The sequence below is a fragment of the Pelobates fuscus genome, chromosome 6, assembly GCF_036172605.1.
Source record: "Pelobates fuscus isolate aPelFus1 chromosome 6, aPelFus1.pri, whole genome shotgun sequence".
Classification (NCBI taxonomy): Eukaryota; Metazoa; Chordata; class Amphibia; order Anura; family Pelobatidae; genus Pelobates; species Pelobates fuscus.
In genome coordinates this window covers 56,018,398-56,045,813 of record NC_086322.1, presented here as the reverse complement: position 1 = coordinate 56,045,813, position 27,416 = coordinate 56,018,398, and the positions used below count along the sequence as shown (strand labels likewise).

At 39.6% G+C, this 27,416-nt stretch overlaps 2 protein-coding genes across 4 annotated transcripts in view; one reads left to right on the top strand and one right to left on the bottom strand.

Annotated features, from left to right (window-relative positions):
• The window catches only part of ACOX3 (acyl-CoA oxidase 3, pristanoyl), a 76,830-nt gene extending 63,510 nt beyond the window's left edge, over positions 1 to 13,320 (bottom strand). The window contains exons 1-5 of one of the 3 annotated variants that reach the window (XM_063457732.1): positions 13,138 to 13,320; positions 4,459 to 4,642; positions 3,481 to 3,714; positions 3,088 to 3,162; positions 1,709 to 1,798 (exon numbers count right to left, since the gene is read on the bottom strand). In XM_063457732.1, the coding sequence (XP_063313802.1) occupies positions 1,709 to 1,798; positions 3,088 to 3,162; positions 3,481 to 3,714; positions 4,459 to 4,620 (561 nt within the window). In that variant the 5' untranslated portion in view covers positions 4,621 to 4,642; positions 13,138 to 13,320. The remainder of the gene's footprint in view (positions 1 to 1,708; positions 1,799 to 3,087; positions 3,163 to 3,480; positions 3,715 to 4,458; positions 4,643 to 13,137) is intronic. The other 2 variants (XM_063457731.1, XM_063457733.1) reach the window with 2 other exon arrangements.
• Positions 13,321 to 13,612: 292 nt separating this feature from the next.
• The window catches only part of TRMT44 (tRNA methyltransferase 44 homolog), a 46,564-nt gene continuing 32,760 nt past the window's right edge, over positions 13,613 to 27,416 (top strand). Inside the window, exons 1-5 of the mRNA XM_063459859.1 lie at positions 13,613 to 14,108; positions 19,636 to 19,753; positions 20,467 to 20,686; positions 25,072 to 25,140; positions 26,319 to 26,426. Of these exons, the coding sequence (XP_063315929.1) occupies positions 13,709 to 14,108; positions 19,636 to 19,753; positions 20,467 to 20,686; positions 25,072 to 25,140; positions 26,319 to 26,426 (915 nt within the window). The 5' untranslated portion in view covers positions 13,613 to 13,708. The remainder of the gene's footprint in view (positions 14,109 to 19,635; positions 19,754 to 20,466; positions 20,687 to 25,071; positions 25,141 to 26,318; positions 26,427 to 27,416) is intronic.

Here is a 27,416-nt window from a genome sequence, read left to right as displayed (position 1 = left end):
AAAGTGTTTTATTCTAAAAATTAATGCAAAAATGAGAAAAGAAAACACAGAATTTTTCCATGGTGATTTCACCTCCTATAAACCATTTTTTTAAAAAAAATTAACACTATCATAAATCTCCTTCACTGTCCGCATTAAATAACAAGCATTTGGGGGGTATAAAGCACTGTCATGTTATTGGTGTTTTTTTGTTGGTTTTTTTTTTATTTTATTTCCAGTAAAACCCTTCTCAATTATAATAATTTATGAAGGTGACTATGCTGTGATAAGTAGAAATCATACATTTCTCTGTGATAACTGTATAGTTGGTGCCACCAATTTGCAGTTTTTTTTTTTCAGTATCCGTGTTTGACTAGAATACATACATTGAAACATCGATCGCATACTCAGGTATGTCCTGGGAAGCATGAACAATAGAGTGTTAATAGGGTAATAAAGAGTCAGTCAATTCCCTGGATGGGGAGAACAAATATGCAATAGTCATTTATTCTCCCCATCCTAAGGTTTTATAACTTGACCCTGAATATAAAGAGAAAGAACATATACAAACAATAACAGCAAATGCAGTTGTAGTGTTACAAATGAGGCAAATGGATTTTCAAGGATTTTATGTTTATAAAAGATTAGATTGATAAAGATCTGAAAACAATCTCATTGGAATATGAAAGGGAAAGTAAAGTGCTGACCGTTTGCTAGATGCTGTAGGTGTTGGTGGGAATATACAGCTCAGGATCAATACTAGTCATCCAGAAATATGCTAATTAACATCTCAGAATGGTGAAAGGTCTGCATTCCTATGGAAATCAGTTTATTAACAATAACAGATCTCAAACTAATATTTGCAACCAAGATAGAGTAATGGTTAGCATGCTGATGTGAGCCTAGGTGTGTAAGCCATGGATTATCCAGGCTTGCATTGGCAAGTAAGTTTTAAAGGGAGACTATAGTCCCTAGAACAACTACAGCTTATTGTATTTGTTCTGGTGAGTAGAATCATTCCCTTCAGCCTTTTTGCAGTAAACATGTCTTTTCAATTCATCTATATGAGGAGATGCTGATTGGCCAGGGCTGTGTTTGACTTGTGCTGGCTCGGCCCCGATTTGCCTCCTTGACAGTCTCAGCCAATCCTATGGGAAAGCATTGTGATCGTCTCACATAATCACTTATGATGATGTCCTGCCTGTAGGCAGGTCAGAGGCAGAGCCAGCAGCAGCAGCAGCAGACTTGAGTACAAGTAAGATTTTACTATATTAAGCGAGGCAAGGGGAGGGGAGGGCAAGATGGTAGTTTTAACACTATAGCATCAGGAATACATGTTTGTAATCTTGACCCTATAGTGTTCCTTTAAGGCTTGGCCAGTAGCATATGACTTGATATTTGAAGCCCTGGACAAAAGTATTCATGAAAAAGAAATATAATTGTATATCACAACAAAGTGTGCAAAAAGCAGCTTTACAATTTTGATGTTTATTGATTTTCAGTTAAGTTTATTGATTTTCTAGGCCGATGTGTGAGATTTCACCTGATGTCAAATGCTTTTCAGTTTTTATCCTTTGGCAAAACACAAGTGAAGCCGCGTGATACACGATAACTGCTCCCCATCTATTAAACAAGCATTTTTAGGCATAGATATACAAACAGTACTGTTCAAACAATGACCCTTGGGGCAATTTACATTTTTTTGTAAATATTTCCTTTTAATGTGTACCTTAGTAGAAGCATCAAAGGTTGCAGATGTTCTAATACCCTTGGTGTTGCTTCCATGACTGAGCTCTGTCAGTGCAAAACATCCAAAAATCTATACATAAAGAAATAACAAAAACATGAAAAACACACATTATATTGAATTAATATGTTGACATTAAAGACATGTATTATTTAGGCTCCATGGGTTACAGGTAAAACATGACAAAAATATTTAAAGTACATGTAGCAAGAGTGAATTTTACCTGAGTAAATAAGTAAATATTAAAGGTAATGCATATAAAAAAATGTTCAGGTTCGTACCGAATATTATGGTTTTTGGACCCCGGACCCCGGACCCGAACATTTCACTGTATGTTCGGGTTGGAGTTCGGCGATTTAATGGCGCGTTTTGAAAGGCTGCAGGGCAGCCAATCAACAAGCATTTGACTTGTGTGCCCTTAGAAGCCATCACAGCCATGCCTACTAATGGCATGGCTGTGATTGGCCAGTGCAGCATGTGAGCTATCTACCAAAAGGCTGAACGACCTAAATTGGTCTTTCAGCCACATTTACTAATACTAAGTAAAGATTACTTAGTATTAGTAAATTCAGCCCCTACTCGCTATACCGCGAGTAGGGGCATGTATATTAAACAGTGAGCAGCCAAAAAAAAAAAAAAAATCCTATTGGCCCCCACCCCTGAACGGCGGGTGGTGTCCCTAAAGTAAAATAAGGGGGGAGGGGGACCTACTGTCCTCCCCCCAGGCCCCCACCCCTGAGCGGTGGGTGGGGGCCCTAAATAAGAATGGGGGGACCTACCTAACCCCTACCTACCCCCCTCATCCTAAAAACAATCTGAAACTGCCATGTTTACAGCTTCAGGGTTAACCCCAGATGGACCTGGCACCCAGACCACTTCATTGAGCTGAAGTGGTCTGGGTGCCTATAGTGGTTCTTTAAGCTAATTTGAGTTTTTAATTGTGGTCTAGACCTATTGGATAACAATACTCAATATGTGTTTGAATCTGGTGATTGTGAGAATCCGTATTGGAAAAAAAAACAACAAAAAAAAAAAAAAACAATCACACGACCACTGACATACAAAGATAAAATAATGTAGAATAAAAATATATACTATAAAAATGACTAGCAGGAAGATTGGATTTGATTAGAGGTTTTTGTATATGTTCTAAATAATTTTCTATCTATGCTCCACCAAACTATTTTAATTAAGAAGAAAAAAAAAAAAAAAAAATTATATATATATATATATATAAACACAATACACAAGATCCAGCGCACTCTCCTATCCTAATATATATATAAATCAGAGTATGATAGGGTAACATCTAATGTTTCTTGATATGCACGCCAGGGAGAAGAGTGTGTTTGAGTACCAACCTCCATGTTTCTTGTTTTCTGAAGAATTGCCTGATGTCGTTCTGAGCCACCATTGGCAATAGCACTGCCAAATACCTAAAATAAAAATGCAAATGTGACATACAAATGAAAGACTAAAACATACTTTGAGAATTCCTCTAAAGCAACTACTTTTAAAACAGCACATCTCTGTCAAATAAACGATTTTTAGAGTTCTTTACACTGCAGTTGAGATATGATTTTGTATTTGATAGAATGCTCCATGCCCCCAAATATTTGACCTATGATTGTGGTGAAATCTGACCACATGTGTTTAATTAGCATTTATCAGACCTTGAACAACAATTTCATTTATGAGTAAACAATGAAAAAAATTATATATACATACATTAACTCATTGTTTATTAAATTTACCTGTGTGTTTAGAAAATATTTTGTACCCAAGGACCAGTCGTACATGCCCAAACAGTTAATTAGAGCCAATATTTTCTGGGGCTTTTCCATAGTCTCTTCCAAAGTCAAAAAGTCATATTCAAAGATCCTCTTGCAGCGCTGAAACGTTAGCTCTCTGTACTTTTCTAAAGATAAGTCTTCACCAGGTTGTCGATAAAAAAGGGGGTCATTTTCAAGAGTGGAAAAGATTTTGTTCTGCATATCAAAAACAAACATGAAAAACATTAATAATGATGCAAACTACTCACTAGACAAACAATTTACTTATGAATATAATGCAGTGGCACCAAGAGGTGACGTCATTGTGTATGTTTCTTAAGGTGAAACAAATTGTGGTTAACGCCAGGGACCAGCTGGAGCCATAGCTCCTCATGAGCAACAGAGCGTCAGGAGAGGAATAGTAATTACATCAGCGAGTATAATATGTTTGGATTATGAATATGTGTGCATATGTGTGTGTGTGTGGGATTGTCTACACTAAATGCAGAGGTGAGTGATGGCAAGTACATCTGCATTTGTGTGTGTGAGTGATTGCCTAATTGTGTGTGCATGAATGAGTGGTTAGCTATGTGCACATGTCTGATTGTGGCCAATTAAATGCAAGTATGACAGTGGCAGATGTAGTAGAATTAAGAGCATGGTTAAATAGGCAATTGTGAGAGAAAAACCAGAGCCCAGGAAAGATGTCACGGCTAAAACAAAGTTTATTGTGGTAAGGCCGGTGGGAGGGTTAAAACAAACATTGAGGTCTATTCTAATGAACAACATACATGTAACTATTTGACACCTATTATCAGCATGCATACTGTTGCTCAGTAAGTCTGTTTTATACAATTGAGCGTATTGGTGAGCAGGAAGGATCCAAGCCACCAATCTACTGCAACATTTGAAGCAGCAACATTTTGCTATAATATACATTTCACACATCTTGTAACAAACCTTAAATTGGACTATATCTTCATCATCCAAAAAGAACACCATTTCCTTCCAGTTAAAGGAAGCCTTTTTTCGGTACTCAGACAGTGGCCCATTTGGTAAATCTGGCAATAATTCGTCCAGCAGACTTTGGTCATGTATGTTAGTTGACCTGAGAGAGTTCATTGCAAGGAAATATCTTAGCCTTCTGGAAACATTAGAAATTAATGTCAGTATACACTAAAACCTACATGTGCACATACATAATGAAACATAATCATGACATTTCTATACTAGAATAAAACAGGGATATAATAATGATTTTAGTATGAAGGTAACAAATTAGATACAACACAGCTGATAAGCCAAGTAATAGGTGGTTTATCTTATCGTATGGCCAAAGTTTCACTGGACGGTCTTTACTACATCTGTCTCAGAGCACGAAGACAGAACTGAAAAAAATAATAATGCTGTATAGACTCCTTATAAAACTGAACAAAAGTTAAAATGCATATATCCCCACTGTGGGCATTAAATAAAACCTAAACACGTTTTGTGAACAAAATTGCACTTAATCATAGGAATATAATCATTTACACCCAAGGAGGCAAACATTAACTAAATAAAAACACTATTTTCCCCATTCTTTCATTTAACCCTTCAAATCAAAGTACAAATAGCATTATCCCAAATTAACACTAATCCACGTATAGAATTACTCATACCCAACATAAAAAATAATTAAATGTGTACACTGAAAATAATTGGCATAACTTGAAGGAACACTATAGTCAACAAAACAACTTTAGCTTAATTAAGCAGTTTTGGTGCATAGTTAATGCACCAAAACTGGTGCATTAACTATGCACCAAAAATCTGCCATTTTGGAGTTAAATCACTTTTGTTTCTGTTTATGCAGCCCTAGCCACACCTCCCCTGACTATGACTGACACAACCTGTGTGTAAATAAATGGTTTTAATTTTCAATCAGCTGTTGCACAATTTAAAAATGTATATCTCCTGCTCTGAAAAATTGTACTTTATTTGCATACAGGAGGCTCTAGCAAGTTATTAACAGAGAAGGAGGTACAGAATTCTAAATAAAACACAATTTGCAGTAAAGGAAGTCTAAACTTTAGATGACTCTTTAGAGGAAGTGTTTAGGAAGGCTGTGTAAGTTACATGCAGGAAGGAGTAACTAGGGCTGCATAAACAAAGTAAATTAACTCCTAAATGGCAGAGGACTGCTACAGGGGCATGATCTATACACCAAAAACTGCTTTATTAAGCCAACGCTGTATTGGTGACTATAGGGTCTTTTAATAACCCTTGCATACAGTTGTAAAAAATCTCCTATGGAAACAAAGTTACATACTACCGAAAAGTTAATACAATTATATACTGAAACACCAGAATATATTGTAATATAGAGAAACTGTTGCAATCATGTCCTCCCTGCTAATAGCATAACACACATGCCTACTTGCGTATGTTTTGTTAATTTAAAAGTTTCTTTGTTCACGTGGCTTTCAGCTAAGAATTGCCAAAGAGGCTGTATGTGGAGAGTTTTTAACCTCTCAAAAGCGACAATCAGTTATAAGTTAACCCCTTAAGGACACATGACATGTGTGACATGTCATGATTCCCTTTTATTCCAGAAGTTTGGTCCTTAAGGGGTTAAAGGACAGGCAACATTATACTTGGATAACATTTTTTTTACCAGATTTGGATTGTTGAATAAAATGTAAGGTGCCAGTCTCAGACAGAGATGGGCATTGTGAGTTGTTTGCCAAGGTAACGTGGAAAAAGGAACAGACAGAAAGAGGCTTGTACCTGGGGCTTTTTTGTTTGTTTTTATTGGTGGTTGCGCCACTCAACTATGCAAGCAAGCGGGAGGCGTAGATCTACAGAACAAGGGTTGTTAGTTTAACGATGACATTTTTATGCACAAAACAAGTTACACTGCATATATACTTTTTTTGATCCCCTCACTGTGTTTTATCAAGCGTTCACTTTTTCAGTTGAAAATTGTCCACATGGAAAGTAAAATGTACCTTTCAAGGCTGTGTAAGGAAGGCCTTATTCTCTTTAACCCCTTAAGGACACATGACGTGTGTGACAAAAAAAACCTAAATATCCCTTACCATGAATTTCCTTTTAGATAGGATTAATAGCAATTATACTAGGAGAGATGGTCCTTGTCTAGTTAAAATGTCAAAGCTGTCCAACTCCCAACTCACATTAATTACACAACTTTGGAATATATGTAAAATATGAAACCCTTTATTGCAAGATGGGAAGTCAGTGCTGCCCCTAATCCTATGGTGCCCTTAGCAGGAGCTTCCTACATGATGAAGAGCAGAGATTAGAGAGGTTGGAGAGAGCGGGAGAGTGAGACATTAGTCTAGAATGGTAGCCATTGTTTTTATGAGAGGAGATGGTATAAGGTAACGGAGAGAATTTTCAATGGAGTTCGGTGCAAATACAATTGTCCGTGGCAAAATGTTTATTTGGTTTCTTGCTTCAAAGCTGGTGAGGGCAGAATCCCCCAAAAAGCTGTGAAAACTTATTTCAATGATCCCATGGAGTAAATAAATAATACATTATGCATTGTTTCGTATAAACATACCTTAAACCCAAACACCCCCAAAAAATGGAATTTGGATGCTTCGTAGAAATGAGAGATTAGCTTCTCACAGGTAGCCGCACTCCAGAGACACAGAATACTACATGCAAAATATAATGAGATATAGCCAACTTATAATGGAACAAAGTATAGTATTGCACGGATTATGCAATACGCTCCAAAAATAAAATTACAGTTGCATTAACAGTGCTATATTTTTTTCCTTTATAGATTGGTCATACTTTGCATATAATAAATTAGCCTTGACTGTACAATCAATTATGCAAATACTGGAACAATACTTGAATACCAAATTGGCTTAAAGGAGCATTATAGTGCCAGGAAAACAAACTCGTTTTCCTGACACTATAAGGTCATTAGGTCCCAACCACCCTCAGGGCCCCCATCTCGCTGGGCTGAAGGGGTTAAAACCCCTTCAGCCACTTACCTTAATCCAGCATCAGGCTCCCTCTGTGCTGGGGAACCCTCCATCCCCTGCCTACGTCAGATACGAATGTGCATGCAAACAGCCCGTATGAAAGCATTACTCAATGCTTTCCCCTATGGACGTCCAGGGTCTTCTCACTGTGATTTTCACAGTGAGAATTGCTGGCAGGTCTCGATTGGCTGTCAGTGAGACAGCCACTAGAGGCTGGATTAGACCTCTGTGAAACATAGCAGTTTCTCTGAAGATGCTATGTTTTCTGCTGCCGGGTTAAAACTAGAGGGACCTGGCACCCAGACCACTTCATTGAGCTGAAGTGGTCTGGGTGCCTATAGTGGTCCATTAAAGCTAGCTCCATTTTAACAGTTTGTGTTTTGTTTTATACCACCAGATTAGACTGGGCTCACAGTCGCTAATGACTTCTATCGCAATGACTTGAAAAATAGAACAAAAGTCAAGGGTAGAAATCACTTTTCTGAAATGTTAGCCTTGTAATCAGATGCTGTATTCCACTCCATGTAGGACTTTGCCTTTTATTTCTTATTTTGCCAACATATCTATAGAATTTAACTGATAGCATTTAATCAGTTACTGCTCTGAATGACTTTTCTTAACCTGCATATTATATTATTGTTTACATAGACGTCTCTAAAAGTCTAATTCTTTTGACATCCTAATTGATATTCTCAATAGAATTACAACACCATTTCAAACCTATTAGGCAACTCTTTGATCAGACACCTTGGACTCAAACCACAATGCGTCAAATGATACCCCAATTTTTAGAACAAGTCCATTCTTTACATTAAGTGCCACAAGTCTCCATCCCTGCTTATGGATTTTAAAAACCAAATCCAAAAACTGGCACTCAATAGATCTGGTGGTGCTGGTATTGGTACAGCAAAAGTGGTGAAAGGATCAACTACCTTCACAAGCACAGGATTCTGATACACTGATACTGCTCCCATTTTTTAGATCTACCCAATATTAATGTATATATTAATGGACTCATTTTTTTCAAATATATACCTACTTCTTTTTTTTCCCCCTTTTGTGATTTTTTTTTTACATTTTTATTTTTTTTGTGAGATTCTTCTTCTTGGGTATGCATACTTAACATTGAACAGACTTACTATCGCTTATTACCAATGAGCATATTATTCAATAATCTAAGTGGATTTACAGTATTGGACTTTCTACCCGGGATATACGCTTTTCATTTTTGAGTATATTTGATTCTGTATGTGTTGCATATTATCCTACTGGTGTGTACTGATTGTAAGTTATTTATGGAATAAGCCAATCCTTCCTTGTTTAACACATATTAGGTGTATATTACATGTACAGAGTGTGTTGAACAACCCTTTCCAAAAAGAGTTGTTACGCTAAAGAGATTTTTTAAAGCAATGCTTTCCTATGAGTTGGGCCTAATGTGCTTGTGGCATTCGCCAAGCATGTGTATTAGTCTTTCTCCCCACCTCCCACCCCCCTCGAAGGCGGTGCACGGACCCAGTGCCAAGGGACATTGGAATCAGGTAAGTGACTAAAGTTTTCCTTTTACATGGGGGGGGGGGGGGAGTTAAGGGTGGGGGCACAAGGGAAATAGGGTACAAGAGGTCACTATACGGTTAGGAATACAGATTTGGTCTTTAAAGGGTCAATAAAAATAGAGGTCAAAGTTAGTCTGAAGTTCAATTGTTTCTTAACATACTACTACTTATGATAATATGATAACAGTCAGCACTATTATTGCCCATTTGTAATTATTATTCAACTTTTGATTAGAATGCAATACACAGCTGGTTTGAATTATACGTATTTGTACAGGTTTGCTTCAAAGGCCACCTAATGGTTTACTGATCAGCAGTATATTTGCTGACACAGATCTTATTGATAAACTGTTATGCAATCTAGATTTCTGTACTGACTTTATTAGCAAGATCCTGCTTTATAGTTCTTATGTTTGCACCATTCAGATATGCACATTTTATTTACCAATTATAATGTAAATTTAATATATTTGTAATCACTATTATTTAGTCATTTTCCACATCGCTGTACAATGGGTAAAACAAGACAAAGCATTCTAACAGGGACAGAAGGTGAAAAGGGCCCTGCCTAAAAAAGCTTGCAATCTAAAAATAGTGTAATCTTTAATTTTGTGCCCTGACAGGTCAAACTGTGATATGATTGTTGTAAATCACCTAATAGCATTAAAGCATTAAAGAAGCACAAAGCACCAGATCCACTATAGTTCAAAGCAGTGTTTATGACACAAAGACTGAGCACCTCTTTGATACCTGAGATTAGCGGAGTGACCAGAGGTTTAACTCTGAATACATCAAATATGCAAGGTCTTCTATGATACCCTACAGGCTTTTAAGCCATTTTTACAAACAAACTCTTGGAGTTGATTCACTTAAAGCGTTACTCCAAGCACCGTGACCACTTTAGTAATATGAAGAGGTCATGGTGCCTGTATTAAAGCAAAAAGAAAAAATATGAGAACTCTGAGAAAAGACAAAAGCTTAGAGAGACTCTATATCTTGCCCTTCGGAAATTCCCCCTCAGGTCTCAAAATAGTTTTTGCCATTACAGAGAGAACATATCTGAAGCATATCAGACTGGTACCACCCATACGGGCAGTCCAGATTCAAAATGCCAGCAAGTTCCCTCAGCACTAGAGATACAGCAACCCCAGACAATCGTTTCGGCCTTCTTTTGAGCCTGTTCAGTGAGGTGTGTACCCTCTAGGCACAGTGAGCATGGTGTCCATGTCTGGATTACTCTTTTAACTTGAAATGAGCCAAGTTAATGCATTAAAGCAAAAAGAAAAAATATGAGAACTCTGAGAAAGGACAAAAGCTTAGAGAGACTCGATAGCTTGCCCTTCGGTAAATCCCTACTCAAGTCTCAAAGTTCTCATTCTTTCTTTTTGCTTTCATGCATTAACTTGGCTCACCCCAAGTTAAAAGGGTAATCCAGACATGGAAACATCGTGAAGACATCCAGCGTCAGTTAGGCGACCAAACGTCGCTTAACCACCCTTGGTAGTCAGTCACTATAGATTGAATTAACCCACAAAGGTAATTATTGCAGTTAATCAATAACTGCAATAATTACAATTGCAGGGTTAAGAGGACATTGGACAGTGCACCCAGACGACTTTAATGAACTGAAGGGGTCTGGGTGCCTATAGTGTCCCTTTAAACATTGCATATACTGATTTTAACCTGTAAGTGTAAGTCCACCTCCAACAGCGTCATAGAGGTGTCATTAGCCAGCCCAGAGTTTCAGGCTGGCTAATGTCAATTCTAAGCAGTATTGTTCTTGCACAGTGTGCCATCCATTGGTCAGCTCATGCTGTCAGCTAATGAATGACATCCTGATCCGTTTTTGCAGAAGCCAGAAGAACTCCACCACACATGGAAAGATTCTCAGATGCCAGAAGGGAACCAAGCAAGACCTTTACGAAACGATTTGCCCAATTAGAGGCAAACTGTGTGGCGGGCACTCCGAGAGGAAGAGGGGTCTCACCGCCAAGGATGTTCTTTCCCCCTATTCAGAGTGATGCTATCATAATCCAAAGCACGAGAATCCAAACAGCTGGTATAGATGTTTCCTACAAACATGAGATGAGACTCTATGTTGAGGGTAAGCAGGAACTGATTTATTGGAGTATTAGTTTAGACCGACCGCAAACGAGGCGCCCACATATACGAGGTGCCTGCCCAGAAGAGTTTGATAGATTCAGGCTATGGGGTTGGTCTCTTTCAGAAGTACCAAATACAATAAAATCACGAATATAATAGTCCCAGTGTCTGTCTGATTATAGTTCCATGCACCCGACGACCATACACCGCTGTAAGTGTTCGCGGCTAAAGATGGCCGCCACCACGTGTTTGCACATACAAATGGCGACCACCCAGCCGACCGCTTAGAACTTTGTGGTAATTGTGGTTACTGAGGTGAGAACAAGGGTCAAAAGGGTCAATGAGCAACACACGACTCTTCTGGGTGGTCTGGCCGTTCTGCAGTTTATTCTGTATACGAACTACATGGGTCCCAGGCGTTCAGTTAATCCCATATACCAAACCACTGTCATGTCCTGCTCTGCTCTGTTCTGATGTCTGGACTTGGCTTCTGGTATCCAGTACTCTTTTTACTATTCTTGCTTGGTTTTCTAGTCTATGTCTGGCTTTCTTTATGCTGGGATTTCTGGGTTCATTCCTATAGTTCGTCCCTGGATTTCCCAGTCTCCAGGTTTCAATAAATGTTTGTTTTATGTTGCCACACCCGTTTGTTTTCCATCTTTCACTCTGTTTCAGTGTTCCTGCAGGTAGCTCCTCAAGGATTCTGCCCTTTCTTGCAGGTAAGTGCTATATATGTCTTTTGGTTGTTTTTAGCATACTTTAGGCAGTGTAGGACCTGCCAGATATGGGGTACATTGGCGTTGTTGGCAGGCTTATGCAATGTATGATCATATAGTGTGACTAAATCCCCATGATTTCCATATGTAGTACTTAGTTAATTCTCCTCTTGTTTTGCCTATGTTATCTTGTCTTGTTTTAGTTTGTATCCCAGTCCATGTACAGTCCTGTCTAGTCGTGCCCATGTTATGTTCATGTTTTCCTCATGTCTTGTGTACATGTTCTGGGTTTAGCTTACTATCCTTCTGTGGTTCTGGGATCTATTAGTTCTGTCTTGTTTTCATGTTTGGTGCCTATCTCTAGTCTTGTCTTGTTTCTAGTACTGGATCCAATCTTGCTGCAGAGCCTCCCTATTCAGCTCCTGGGAGGTCTGCTTAATTTCCAAGCTCCTAGTTCCTGGTATCCGCTGAAGCTGGTTCAGGGTCTTGGTATGTGGCTGCACAAATGCTGGTGCTCAACATCAGGGGGCGTGCGGTTACCCTGCACCAGACCCTGCTAATCCACCTCCACACTGTGACTCCTACTCTGAACATCAGGCATACTGGGTCCCGGTTCTGCACCGCCGCCTGGATAGTGTCTGGGTCCCGGGCACCGGACCGCCACCATGACAACCACCCAGTGTAACAAATAAGTCAAAATAAAAAAGGATGACAATCCAGGGATAGGGGAATCCATCACACCGAGCTGGGGTACTACAGGCATCATAAGCATTAAATATTTCTTTAAAATATAAAAGCATTGCCATGAGTGCTAAACAGTGTTATTAAAATGGTTAGTGGGCATCCGTTGCTGAAGAAGTTGAAGACAATGCTGCTTCAGAAGATATTTGCAGATTAGTCATACATGATACATGCACAGATATATTTAAGAAGGCAGCACCGCTCCCAGTTACTGCTAAGCCGCTCTGGTATCTGAACCTCAAGCCAATTATATTTATGTAATAATCTAGGCTGAAGAAAAAATAAATAAATCTGAATCTGTTTCCAGAATGACAATTAGTCTTCTCCTTGATTCAGCAACAGGACTTGAGGCAGTGATTTGACATGTTATGCTCAGACATAGATAGACATTATTAACACTACACCTAGAGATGGGAAGTTAGCTTCTTATTATGTGTACCCCCATGCCTTGCCTTGCAGCCCACTACCTTTCCCCACCCCCTCCTCTTTCCCCCCTCATAGTCTAGCAGTCAGTCCCCTCACTCACCCACAGCAGGCAGACAGTGGACACTGCAGCACCAGGTGTTCAATGTAAGAAACACTGGCAGCAGGTTAGAAGTGCAGAGGCAGAGCTAGAGGAGGAGCCAGAGCTGACATTTTTGTTTTGGGAAACATGCCAGTAACGATAATGGAAGGTGAAGCTGTCACTGACAGCCCTGGCTATGGTGAGGAGAGTAGTGGGTCACTCAGGACAGAATGACGTAGTGCCCTCATGTGTTGCCCTAGCAGGGTTACCCTCCTGCAATGCCTCACAGCTTTTCTTAATGCATGTCATTTTTTGCCCCAAACCGTCATGGCCGCCAATGTCATTGCCAGCAAGCTGTCTCCATAGAGATACATGGCAAGAGTTATATACAGTAGAGAAAAAAAAAAACAAAACAGGAAACTCCTACAAACTTTCCCAGCCAGGTACAAGTAATAGTAAAACAGTTAGTAGTGTCGGCGCTAGTGATAAGCACAGGGCTGTTTTAAATAATTTCCGAGTGTTTAGAACTCTACCCGTGTGACGTCATCTCCCAGCGCCAGCAAGTTCCCCCCCCATGCTGGTTTTGTGATGATGGTTGATCTGGAGACTGTGTTCCTGCGGGATCCTGGCTGTGTCCTGCCCCAGGGATTCTGGGCAGCTGTCACTGTCTGGCTGGAGAAACCACATGTGCTTAATAAGCGACTTTGCGGATCCACCACCCAGTGGAGGTGGGAAGTGAGCCCTGCAGTGCCTGCAGAGAGTCAGACTGGGCCAGGTGAAAAGGAAGAGCCAGAGGGGCTGGGTGGAGTGCTTGGTGCACTCTCTGGCATCTCTAGTCCTGGGCAAGATGGGGGTATGCTGGATAAGATCAGAGGATATGGAGAGAGGGCAGCAGCCAGTGGCACCACCATCACCCTAAGGACACTAATCCCAAAGGCTAACCCTCACTATCCATCTGTTCACCCCAGGAGAGAAGCTGTGATTCAAGGTACCCACTGGCTTGGACCTTCAGGGATATCCACTAAAGTGTGACTTGTTTGTAAAGTGAAAGTGAATTCAAAAGGGTTTTATTCATTAAGTTGTGACTTGTAGCAAACTGAAAATTGGTTTGCAAAATTTAGTCAAAAAAGTGGAATACTCCAAAGCAGTCACAGAGTCAATATTTTAGGGTAAAAGTGTATTTTTGCGTATCTTATTATTTGCCGTTTCGTAGTTGTGATTTAGGCAAAATAACTAACTCGTATAGTATTTCTCTTACCTAGAATGTGGGGGTAAAAGTATTTTATTATTTGGAGTTGGAAATTTTGCTTATTGTGCCACTTAATCACACCTGTAATCAGGGTGTTTGGATGCTGGAACTTCTCGAAAACCATAGTCTCTTCTTTTCTGATGATACGATAAGTATAGAAGATAGTGTCAGGAAGCAGCGCCTGTAGTGGTATTTCCATGCTCAAACCGACATGGAGGAGGAAAGGAAAAAGACGCAAATATAGTGATGCCTTGGCTCTAAGGTGGGAATACCTGGTGTCAATATTTTCCCTTCGTATAGTGGCATACTTACAAGTGGGATGTTCCTTATGGTTCTGGACAAGAAGCTCCGCCTGCTGCCTCCATATAAGCTGTAACCCAGAGTCACATACCAGTTCTTCTTGTCCCGGCAACGGGACGGACAGGTTCCCCCACAGTGCAGGTGGAGATTTGGTGCAGTCAGCACAGGTTGCTGACCGGGAGGTGAGTGCCCGATAGCTTCCCGGGCGGGAACTGAGCGGCAATAGTACCTCCGGGTTCACGTTACGGAACGCGACCGGGTACTGGCTTTTGTGGCATTTCTGAAAGAGTTCCCGGGCGGTCCTCCTTCATTGCTCGTTCGCATGCGCACAGCGGTGGAACGCATGCCCGGGAGGCTTTGCGTTCCACCGAACACAGAATCGCGCTACTGAGCATGCGCGAAACGGTGTTTGGCGCCAAATTCTAAATTTGGACTTATGTTGCTGTGCAGGACCTTCCTGGCCCCAAGGGTGGGTGTACAGTCCTGGTTCTCCGTGTCACCAGCCCTCCTACACGGATCTTAGGTGATTTGAGGTGAGATTTAACTATTTAAACTCTCCCTTTTCACCTTTCATTATGCATGCTCCTAGAATTATTCTGGTGTTTTTTCTCACAGATACGTCCAGTCCTATACCTCCAGATGAGACAGATAAAGACAAGATGTCAACATCTGTTCCGAAAAAAGCCACACGCAAATCTAAGCACTTATGTTGTCTGGAATGTGCGGTACCTCTACCTGACGGATGTCGCAAAAAGACATGCAATCAGTGCTCGACGGAATCGCTAGAAAAAGCCAAGCAGACTGATATGGCATCCTTCCTGGGCTGGTTTCAGGAAAATTTGTCCCAGACATTTGAATCTTTTAAAGATGCTGTGAAAAAAGAACCGGCTATTCAAGAGAAACTGCCTACAAAGCGTAGGAGGAATAGATCTCCTTCTGTGTCTGACGTCTCTTCAGGTGAATGCTCTTTTTCTTCACCTTCAGATATTTCCAGCCTGGCTTCAAGTGTGGAGGTAGGGTTTTCCACCAGAAGAGCTGAAGAAATTTATTAAAGAAGTGACGATGGCGGTACAAGAAACTGAACCTACCAAGGGTAAGGTTAAAGGTTTCCCAATTTCTCCTAAAATCTTGGATCTCCTTCATAGAGAATGGAAGAATCCTGAAAGACGTGCGTTTATTTCAAAGCATTTTAAACTGCTGTTCAAGCTACAGTCTGAAGAAAAATGGGAAGATCTTCCTAAAGTGGATGTTCAGATTGCCCAGCTATCAAAGAAAACCACTATACCCATTGGCGAAGTCTCAGGACTTAAAAACCCAATGGACAAACGAACCGAAACTTCATGTAGAAGAATATTCCAGGCCGCAGGATATCAGTGCAGAGCTGAAATTGCAGGTTCAGCGGTTCTCAGAGCTCAGAGCGTTTGGCTACAAGCCCTGGAAGATTCCCTTATGGGAAAATCAGATACAGATCCTTCCCATCTCATGTTCCTACTGAAACTATCCAATGAATTTCTTTCGGATGCCTCTGATGAGTTTCTTCGTTTATCAGCAAGAATTATGGGTTTGTCGTCAGTAGCCAGAAGAGTGCTTTGGCTACAAACATGGACAGCTGATTCTGCGTCTAAGGCAGCCTTATGTGAATTACCCTTTGAGAGGAACAAACTTTTTGGTACTCCTTTGGAAGACCTTATTAGACAGATGTCGGAAACAAAGAAAGCCCTACCTCTGGAATCAAGAACCCAGGGATATAAAAGATTTCAGTACAAGGGTCAGAGGTCCTTTCGTTACCAAGGGCGGTTTCGCAGGTTTCAAAAACATGTTGGAAACAACAGCCACTAGACAGGAATCCAACAGGCAAGACAAAAATAGGAAGTTTTGAGGCCAAAAGAGTGGGAGGACGCCTTCGGTTCTTCGCCCACGAATGGAAAAAGAGTACTTCAAATGGGTGGATTACAAGAACCGTTTCAGAAGGTTACAGAATAAAGTTTTCATCAAGACCACGTCCATCCTTCCTACTGTCAAGCTATCCTTCAAGGGTAAAAACAGAGGCACTCCTAACAGAAGCTCTTCTTTTAAGAAAAGATGTGGTAGAGAAGGTACCCAAACGTTGGGAATTTCAGGGAGTTTACTCACGCCTTTTCCTGGTTCAAAAACCAGATGGATCCTTTCGGCCGATCCTAGACCTGAAACAAGTAAACACCTGCATATCGTACCAGAAGTTCCGTATGGAAAGTATTCTGTCTGTGACACACATTTTACAAAAAAGGAGATTACATGGCAAAGTTAGATTTAAAAGATGCTTATCTCCATGTACCGGTTTCATAATCTTCCCGGAAGTTTCTCAGGTTTGCAGTTCTAACAAGAAAGCGAAGGATTCTCCATTTACAATTCAAGGCTCTTCCCTTTGGCCTGTCCTCAGCTCTCCGAGTTTTTAAGAAGATCCTGGCACCCATAACAGCAGTTTTACGTCTGAAAGGTATCTCGATTGTTCCATACCTGGACGATTGGTTCCTGAAAGCCCAATTAAGACAACTGCTAAATCTTCATCTCAAGATTGCAATGAAGGTTTTAAAAGATCACGGTTGGATCCTGAACCTGGAAAAATCCAAGTTGACTCCGTCACTGAGTCTAGAATTCTTGGGTCTTCGGGTAGAATCACGGTCCCTCTCTTTCTACCAATAGTGAAACAAATATTTTAAAAGCCGTATCAAAGCTGCAAAAAAACCTAAGCTCAATCAGGGATGCTATGAGGTTACTAGGCCTCCTCACTTCTGCAATCCCGGCTGTAGCCTGGGCAAAGGCAGAATCAAAACCATTACAATGGGACATTCTTTCCCAATGGACACGAAAACGGGAAGATCTAGACTCTCCCTTCCACCTATCCGAAGGGGTGAAAAGACAAGTGAACTGGTGGAAAGACAGAAGCAACATCTCAAAGGGCCTATTGTTTGCACAGAAACAGTGGATTACGATAACCACAGGTGCCTCCCAGACGGGTTGGGGCGCCCATCTAGGTTCTCAGTTACATCAAGGTCTTTGGAACAGAGTGGAGGCAGGCGCTTCCTCAAATTTCAGGGAATTAAAAGCGGTTTGGAAGGCACTGGTTTCCTTCAGTTCAGCCATCACCAATCAGTCAGTGAGTATTCAGTCGGACAACGCCACTACAGTGGCTTATTTGAATCACCAGGGAGGCACGAAGGTAAAAGCTCTACAAGATCTCTGCTACCGCATAATGTCTTGGGCCCAAGCGAATCTTCTCGCAATATCAGCTACCCATATCAGAGGGTCTCTAAACATTATTGCAGACGACCTCAGCAGAAGCCATTGGTCTCAGGCAGACTGGGCACTGTCAAACCAAGTTTTCTTGGAGCTGGTTTCACGCTTCGGCAGGCCAGAGAGACTTGTTGGCCACAAGGATAAACAGAAAAGTACAAAGATTTGCTTCTCTCCATACAGGAGATTACCCAGATGTCCTAGACGGTCTATCGATCCCTTGGATTCCCCTTAGTTTCCCGTTAAAGGCTTGTTCCACTAGAGCTATGGCGACCTCCTGGGCTGAAAAAGCAGCCGCCTCACCTAAAGACATCTGCAAAGCTGCTACTTGGTCTTCCTTACATACCTTTTATCAAGCATTATAGGCTGGACGTATTCTCCTCATCTGAAGCTGCTTTTGGGTGTAAGGTGCTACAAGCTGTGGCCTGCTGAGTTCCCACCCTTTGTTTTGTGCAGGGATCTTGCTATATTCCACTTGTAAGTACTGCCACTATACGAAGGGAAAAACAGTAATTTTACTTACCGTAAATTCCTTTTTTCTTAGTATAGTGGCAGTACTGGCTTTCCCTCCTCTTTCATATAGATTAAATTACTTTGCATTATTCGGTCTCCGTTTGGTTCTTTTGTATTACTGGTATGTGGCTCTGGGTTACAGCTTATATGGAGGCAGCAGGCGGAGCACAGCAATTAAATTCTAAGAAGGGGGAGCTTCTTGTCCAGAACCATAAGGAACATCCCACTTGTAAGTACTGCCACTATACTAAGAAAAAATGAATTTACGGTAAGTAAAATTACTGTTTTGGGGGTGACACTCCCCTATCTGGAATCTGGACTAGTGGGCAGATTGGGTGCTAAATGCTGGTATTTATTAACAAACTTATATATAAAAATAAATCAAATGACAAGCACTTAAAGGGACACTATAGTCACCAGAACCACTACAGCTTAATGTATTTGTTCTGGTGAGTATAATAGTTCCTTTCAGGGTTTTTTCATGCAAACACTGCCTTTTTAGAGAAAAGGCAGTGTTTACATTGCCTCTAGGGACACCTCCAAGTGGTCACTCCTTAGATGGCCACTGGAGGTGCTTCCTGGGTCAGTACTACCGAAAAAGCAGCCCTGACATTCAGCATCCCCACGCTCTGCATGGAGATGCTGAATTTTCCTCATAGAGATGCATTGAATCAATGCATTTCTATGAGGAGGTCCTGATTGGCCAAAACGGCATTTGGCCCCGGCCCGTGCCGATTTTAGCCAATCCAATTTTGGATTGGCTAAAAATCGTCCATTTTGATGATGTCAAAGGGAGCAGAGCCAGCGCCATTGGACCCGCGCAGCGCTGGAAATAAGGTGAGGTTTTTTAAACATTTATAGGGGGGCTAAGGGGGAGCAAGCCACCTATATGGTGGGTTAAACACTATTATATAACTATATATAACACTATACTCTGTTTGTGTTCCTGACCCTATGGTGTTCCTTTAACAGTCTCTATGATCCAGTCCTGATGTGCCAAAAGGTGTTTCGCCGATATGGGCTTCTTCCGTTGGCTGTTTTTATATATAATTTTGTTAATAAATACCAGCTTTTAGCACCCAATCTTAAAAATTAACTTCCTATAATCCCTCTATGGTTACAATATCCAATGTTTACTCTCTATCTGGGCAGTAATATGTGCTTTTCAAAATCCTTTCAGATATTCCCAACAGACTTGTGACATTTATACCTCTGGAAGAACCAAATTATGGACATTTCCAGGTCAAGAAAAATAACATTTATCAAATCCGTCTTGCACATGTCAAGGATGATGAATGGTGAGGACTGCAATAGAATATTCCTGGCTGAATATATTACCATTAAACAGAAATCCATGTTAAAAAATGTCTTCTAATATTGGTAGACAGTGGTTTAATGCAGTCAGCTTATATAGTTTATATTTGTATTTGAAAGGGATATTTGTACATGAATGAGTTTAGCATAACTATCTTATCATGTCTAATAATAGGCATGTAGCCTTTTTCATGTGTCATTCAGCTTTATGAGGTGAGATTGCTTAATGTACTGACTGCAGCACCAATTCAAGTACTTTTAGATTGTAAGCTCCTTAGGGCAGGGTCCTCTTCACCTGCCTTTTTCGTATGCCAATCATGTTTTGTTAGAATTTAATGCTTGCCTGTTGTACAGCACTGCGGAATATCTTGGCCAGTAGTAATAAGTATAGTTGTAAGTACATCTGCTATGCTTGCTTTAGCTTTGTGTCACCTTTACGTGAAATACATTTTTATTGTTTTATTAGCCAAAGGTGACCAGTTATTTTCCTTTACATTCAATGTACCTCTTGCCCTCCTAAGCCTTTACTGCTATGCCACTAGCCAGCAATCTGGTGTTCAATTTCCTTTTGGCCCTCCGTTATCTAAGAGAATAACTGTGTAAAAATGTAAAAAATAAATAAATAAAAAAATTGTTTTTTTTTGTGTTTTATCAGTTCTTTTCGAGCTAATTATTACCATTTTGCTTTGCCTTTTAGGTCCATCACTCTCTCCACGTTGTGTCCAGAAAGCTGGGCTTCCGATGGTGTGGTTTACCCTAAAATTTGCTGGATGAGAAATGAACTGCTATCTAAGCTAGCAAAGTGGTCCACAGAGGACAAGAAAAGCGAGTTTAAAAGTACCCTATCTCTAATTGCTGTGGATAAATATAGCACACTCTATCAGCGCCTTAAGGAGAAATACAAAGAGATGGTGAAGGTAATTAGCAATTACATTTTATTGGCGTTGTAATTAGGATGACTTTATTCAGCTGACAGTTCAATATTTTACAAAGTTACTGGTAACTCTTCCTTTCTTTTTGTTAATTAATTTTTTTTTAATTTTGCTTTTTAGTTTTGTGCAATGATCCTGCCTAATTTATTTATGTTTTTTTGTTTTGTTTTTTTGTTTAAGCATTTGTTAACATTTGTTTTAACCATGTTATTTTAATAGAAACGGAATAATAGAAGAGAAAATATGAATGCAAATTTTTCACATGTCATTTAGAGCAAATACTAACTCACAGCTGGGTAGACTGCTGACAGTGTCTTGATAACACAGAAACATTTTTGCATGTTCCTTCAAAAGCCCTTGAGCATGGCATCATGGGTGATTTGGTGTGTTACATTGTATGCCGGGGTTTGCCATAACAGCCATGCTTATGTTTAAAAAAAATAAATAAATAACTCAATTTTTAGTTGGCTATTTTATTGTCTATCCCAGAAGTGAGACTACTTCTGTAAGTACAGAATAATTATTGCAACATAGCAATGCATATCAAGTGTCATTCTAGATACAGGTTTATATATATATATATAATATATTTACACATGTTTTCATACCAGGAATGTCTTAGTAATGTACACGCTGGCAAAAGTTCTGGATATGATTCTTTGTAAATGTATTCCAGATGGCTTTGTATGCTACACTGCACTTTTTCAGAAACTATTCTATACCGCAATCTAAATCAAAATCTGTATAATTACTTCTTAAACTTTTTATGTATTTTCTTCAAATTTAAAGACTGATGTAACTCCACGTTTTTTATATTAAAGGGGCACTATAGTCACCAGAACAACTGCAGCTTATTGAATTTGTTCTGGTGAGTAGAATCATTACCTTCAGGCTTTTTGCTGTAAACACTGTCTTTTTAGAGAAAATGCAGTGTTTACATTACAGCCTAGTGATAACTTCACTGGCCACTCCTCAGATAGCTGTTAGGGATCCTTCCTGGGTCATGGCTGCCTAAAATGTATCCAAACATTCAGTGTCTGCATGCATAAAGCTTCATTTATTCAATTCATCTCTATGAGGAGATGCTGATTGGCCAGGGCTGTGTTTGAATCATGCTGGCTCTGCCCCTGATCTGATTTTTTTTTTTTTTTTTTTTTGTAAATATAATTTTTATTAACGTATTTTCAATGATTTTACAATACGAGGTATGCAAGAGGGAACAGGACTCGCAGGTCCCTGGAAACAGTAACAAATAATAATCGCTGGTGGGCTCGCAGTCCCCAATAATACTATAGAGACTCACAGGTCTCTTACTTTTTTGATCGACATGTTTAGAGTCGTTTTTCATTAGTTGTCTCGATGGTGAGACTCGCAGGTCTCTCACTGTACTAGACGTTCGTGGATGCGCAGATCCAGTTGGTGACAATTACAGCTTCAGGTATGTATAATGTACAAGAGCCCTGGGGCACTTGGTTAGTGTCGTGGATGGATATCCTTAGCTTTCTGTCGTGATCTTTAACATCCTAGCATTCTAAGGTTCTACCCCCTTCTTCCTTAACAGTAGATAGTTGTATTTAGTAGGTCATGTCTCAGCTGGGTTAGCCGGGTGAGTTCCACTTTATGTCATACCCTTAGTCCAAGCTCGTTAGTCCACTTCAGTGACTGACCCGTGTGTCTCTTTTTGTAAGTGTGGAGGGTGTCTCTGTCCATTATCTCTATCGTGTGTTTGATGTGTTTTCAGCCTTGTCTTAGCGGTTGGTGTCCGTGTTCCACCTCGCCATGTTAGTGTGGCGTTGGTGGCCTACGTCTTCATGGTGAGCCGTGGTGTGTTTGATACCCTCCACTGATATGCATCCTTAAATGTGCCATACAGCACCCTATCTTGGTTGTGTGTGATAGTGCTGTCGTCGGGCTATTGTACGTCCCTGGGTCGGTTTCGTGTCTTGGTTTTGTGGGGGTGTAGCTGAGTACGGGAGGTTGGGTTTCCCTGTCTAGGACGGTCTGTTTGTCTCCGTCAGATCGGGCCTTCGGTTCGTCCAGATTTTTTTTTTTTTTTTTAGGCAAACAGCATGCAGAGTTACAGCTTCAGGCTTGAATACATGTAAGATTTTGCTATATTTAGGGAGGCATAAGGGGACCAGGGGGGCTAGATGGTGGTTTTAACACTATAGGGTCAGGAATACATGTTTGTGTTCCTGACCCTATAGTGATCCTTTAAAAGGCCAGTCTAAACACCAAAAGCACATTGTCTCATTGCTTAAGCATCCTGAGCATACTGTCCTTACTAAGAGAAGGATAAATTGACAGTGATTTGTATTAGGACTGTCAGACAACAAGCCCTGAAAGCACTTCCAGGTTTCTTATCGATTTTGTCCATGTGTGACATGCAGAAAATGCTTTCTCCCTTCCCAGGAAACCTGAGTTAAGCCACATTTATGGACCACAACACAGCCCGGTTCAGTAAACCGTGACCTGGGCTGTGTATAAAATACTAGCAGCCGCAGTATGGCAGAAGTCAGTTTAAAGTGTTGTTCAAATGATCCATTGATGGATGGAGAATTATGGGTTAAGATCTGCCTCCATAAAGTAAAATAGATGCTACTTACTGAAGTATATCTACCCACTGTGGGAGTGGGTCTGCTTTAGTGGTTATGGTGCTAGTGGGCCATTCCATCCTACTTTTTTTTTTTTTTTTTAACATTTTGTCTTTTTACCTGGGGTTCACAGTTATATTTAGCAATATAACCGTTATAAAATAACTGTGTACAGGCTGTCTTTGCCTTCAGTTTTTCACTCAACATTTTTTAAATTTTTATTTTTAAAGCAAATGTATACAGTGTGCATTCGTGAGTGTATTACACTTATACACATTATTTCACATTGTGCAGGTTATAATGAAGTTTGCATTTTCAAACATTTCTACGGAATTCTAATAGTACACTTGTGCAGTTTCAATGGAGAAAATTATTGTGCCTAAAAAAAAAAAAAGAAAAATGTGATTCAGTTTTCTCAGCTATTACACAATTGCTTCTGCATTTAAAGGGACACTCGGGGCACCTATACAACTAGAATGCATTTGATAGAATTTTGTCTGATTCATTTGCTTTATTTTTTTGCATGATCAAATCTTTCTAGCTTTTGCATAAAATAAATAAATGTTCCTGAATGCTGTACCATAAGCCTGCCTCCTTAGCCACTCCCCCCATGCCAGAAAGACTTTCTTAGCAAAAGTATGCACACGGTCTCAACTCTAACATCACTGAGTGGTTTATTTTTATTCTTTCAATTCACAACCTGGCTGCAGACAGTCAGAAAAAGTGCAAACAGGTAGTGATATCCTTACATTACCTCTCTTCTAATGTAGGTTGTTTTGTAGTTCATATTATTCAGTGCTGTCAGTGGCTGAGCTGTGTACATACCTATTGACAAGGAAGTATTTTTTCTGGAGTGAGGGGGTGCGGCTATAGAGGCAGGCTTGTGGTGCAGCCTTCTGCAAAACATGTATCTATTTTATGCAAAAAAAAACCCTAAAATGATTTGACTTGAGCATGCAAATGCATTAGAGAAGTATTGGTGTCCAGTGTCCCTGTAATCTTATAATGTGATGCTGTGTTGGCTAGATCAGTGCCAGTAGAGTTCTGTAAGGTTTGCCATTACAATATATTATGTTGTTCTTCAGAGAGGAAGCAGGAACAGGTCAAATGAACTAAACATATTGTACTTTTTTGTAACCCTGCAATGCACCGAGCAACATTTTTACAGTTTAATTCCTTTTAAGATGAGTTATTTTAACATGAACCTGTAACTCTCATTAATCACTTATGCAAAAATCTGTATATTTTTGCCTCCCTGTTGTGCAATCAACATTGCATATCTCAGCATGCCTCTGACCCACTTTTCTTAACTGGCTGCTGGCTTTATATATTTATATCTAATTTACTGGACAGATAGTTTTTTTTTTTTTTTTTTTTTTTATCACCGCACTTCTTTGCAGGTAGGCCCTTTGGAAATGTAGTATTCATTTTATTTTCCTGCATCAATGGTGTTGGAAATATTTTCAACACGTCAACGCCGCGTGTCAAGCTAATTTTTAATATACACTTTTCCTAGCTAGCAGTTCCACTCTGTATAGTAATACCCAACAGTAAGCCCATGCATCCAGGAGATTACATAATGCTCCTTACTGAATGTCTAGTGTCTCCTGACAATCTGGATAACTGTTCAAACTATTCCTGCTAAATAGCTTTCCTGTCCCACTGCGGCCGCTGTTCCATATGGAAAATGAATAACCTGGAACATTAATTGTCATTCTTGCTATATCTTTTTTTTTTTTCTTTCTTCAATTTAAATGTTATATATTTTTGTTTAAGGTCTGGCCTGAAGTTACAGATCCTGAGAAGTTTGTTTATGAAGATGTGGCCATAGCTACATATTTATTGGTAAGCCTTGCATCTGTTACCTCAATTATTTTGTGAATTTCTGCGTGCACGTGAATAAAGCCGATGTTTCATTGGATGCGTGTTCAGAAGTAGTGGAGCTGTACTTGGACCATGCTTATAGTGAGCTAAGAGAGATCCTTTAAATTAACTTTTGTGGTCTATAGTTAGGGCTGATCAAATCGTGTGATTAAATATGTCATTTATGGGACTATCCATAATATATCTAGACACAACTAGACGGCTAAATGAGTATGCTCATAATAATAATAGGGAAAAAAAAGTAATAAAGGCAACATATGTAAAATAAATACAGAAACTCTTACCATTAGATAGGCTTAAGTGTTGGTTTAACAAAACAAATTCTAAATACAATATGTGGCTGTAGTATAATAAGTATATAAATCCTTTCACTGCTGTTAAACAAAATGAAGATCAAAAAAATTGTGGACTCCAAAATGATATGTCTTGGCTTTACAACATGTGACTAATAATGATGCCCAGTTAACTTATAAATATTGCAGCTCTCCAGCCATCTTGCAATATTTCATTATTTTTTTTTGTACTGGTCCTATTTATATTTGTAACAGAGAGTAAGGGACAGCATACAGCTTTATTCTTGTTTCCAGAAGCATTTCCATTTATATTGCTACAATATTTTTTTCCTTTAAGACATATTTTTTCATTTGTAAAGGAATAGCACTTTACTAGCCATTTTATGTACCTAAATACTCCATCCTTATTCATTTTTCTTCAATATATGACTTTAAAACTGGTGTGCAAAATTATATTGGCAGATCAAAATAGTTTATCTTTCATTTATTTAAAAAAAAATAGTAATTTTCATCATATTCATTAATTCAGACTTGTGCGAGCATCCATTACCTTCTCAGCCACTTTGCATATTGTTGAAAAGGCTGTTGTCTACAATTACCGTATTCCTTCCTGTTTAGATTTATTTTGTTTAACTTAGGCACATTTTAGATATACCTAAGTTTATTTTGTTCTAGAAATACATGGTTTTGCATTCATCGATATTGGATCTAACCCGCTACTTGCCAAGTGAAGTCTCCAGTTTATTTAAATTGCTCTGCAGGAAAGTAGTATCCTGTTTAGACTGCAATATATGGTAATTAACAGGTTGCTGCTTTTTTTTTGTTTTGTTTGTTTTTTAAATTAAGATTCTTTGGGAAGAGGAAAGATTACAAAAGAACCTCTGTGAAAAACAATCCTTTGTGGATTTGGGATGTGGAAACGGTCTTCTTGTTCATATATTGAGCAGGGAAGGGGTAAGTACCATATGCTCGTGCATTTTTCTTTATAAAAATGGGTTCTTGTTAAACTATTTCCTCTTTATAGAGAATTTGTAGCTTGGATATAGAGATTGCTAAGCTAAGTTTTCTACAGCATGACAGAACATGTGCTTAATCCCTTGTCCTTAAGGAGTTAAAGAATTACTATAAGCACCAAAACCACTACATCTTTTAGTGCATAGATGTTGCATCTTTTTTTCATACATACTTTTCTGCAATGCTTACATTTGTCTGAGAACACGCCTCTGGTGACTATCAGACAGACATTCACTTGGGGTGCTTCCTCCTCAAGACCTTTGAAATTTTAAGGTCTTCATGTTTGTCTTCGTCACGCACAACATGGTGACGCCGGATGCAGCTAAAGCTTCTCACAGGGATTCTTTGTATTGGAGTGAGGTGATTGCCACGCATGTGCTCTTTGTTGAAATAGTAACATTTTTAAAGATGTACATTATGTTGGAGAAATCAAAGTTTGAGAGAGTAATTTGGTTAATATAGAAAATGTTTGAATCCGAACACATTTGTCAGATTGTAAGAATGCTTAGAATAAAACTTTAGTGCTTTCGGTTCTATTCCCAGCAGAGTCAAATGTTCATATAATGAGTACTTCTCAGCAGCATAAAAATAACATCTGTACCCCTGGTAATACAATCTATCCTACCAGATGAAGAATGTTTGCATTGCGACATCTCCCTATTACAGATAATGAAAGACGTCCTAATCTTCTGTTTAAGTTGGCAGTTTTATGCAAATGTGCAGTTGGAATCAGAATGTCAGGGTCACCTGGTACATTGTACCCTGCAAACCGTCATTTAAAAGAGCAGTGTCAATACTTGCTAAAATTGGAGGAAGTTATTTGCCAACTCTGAAATAGAGACTTGGATCAGAAGATTAACCGACTAAAACTCTGAACACAGTCATTATTCAAATGGGCAGAAGAAAAGGGAAAAACTGACCGGGAAGAAG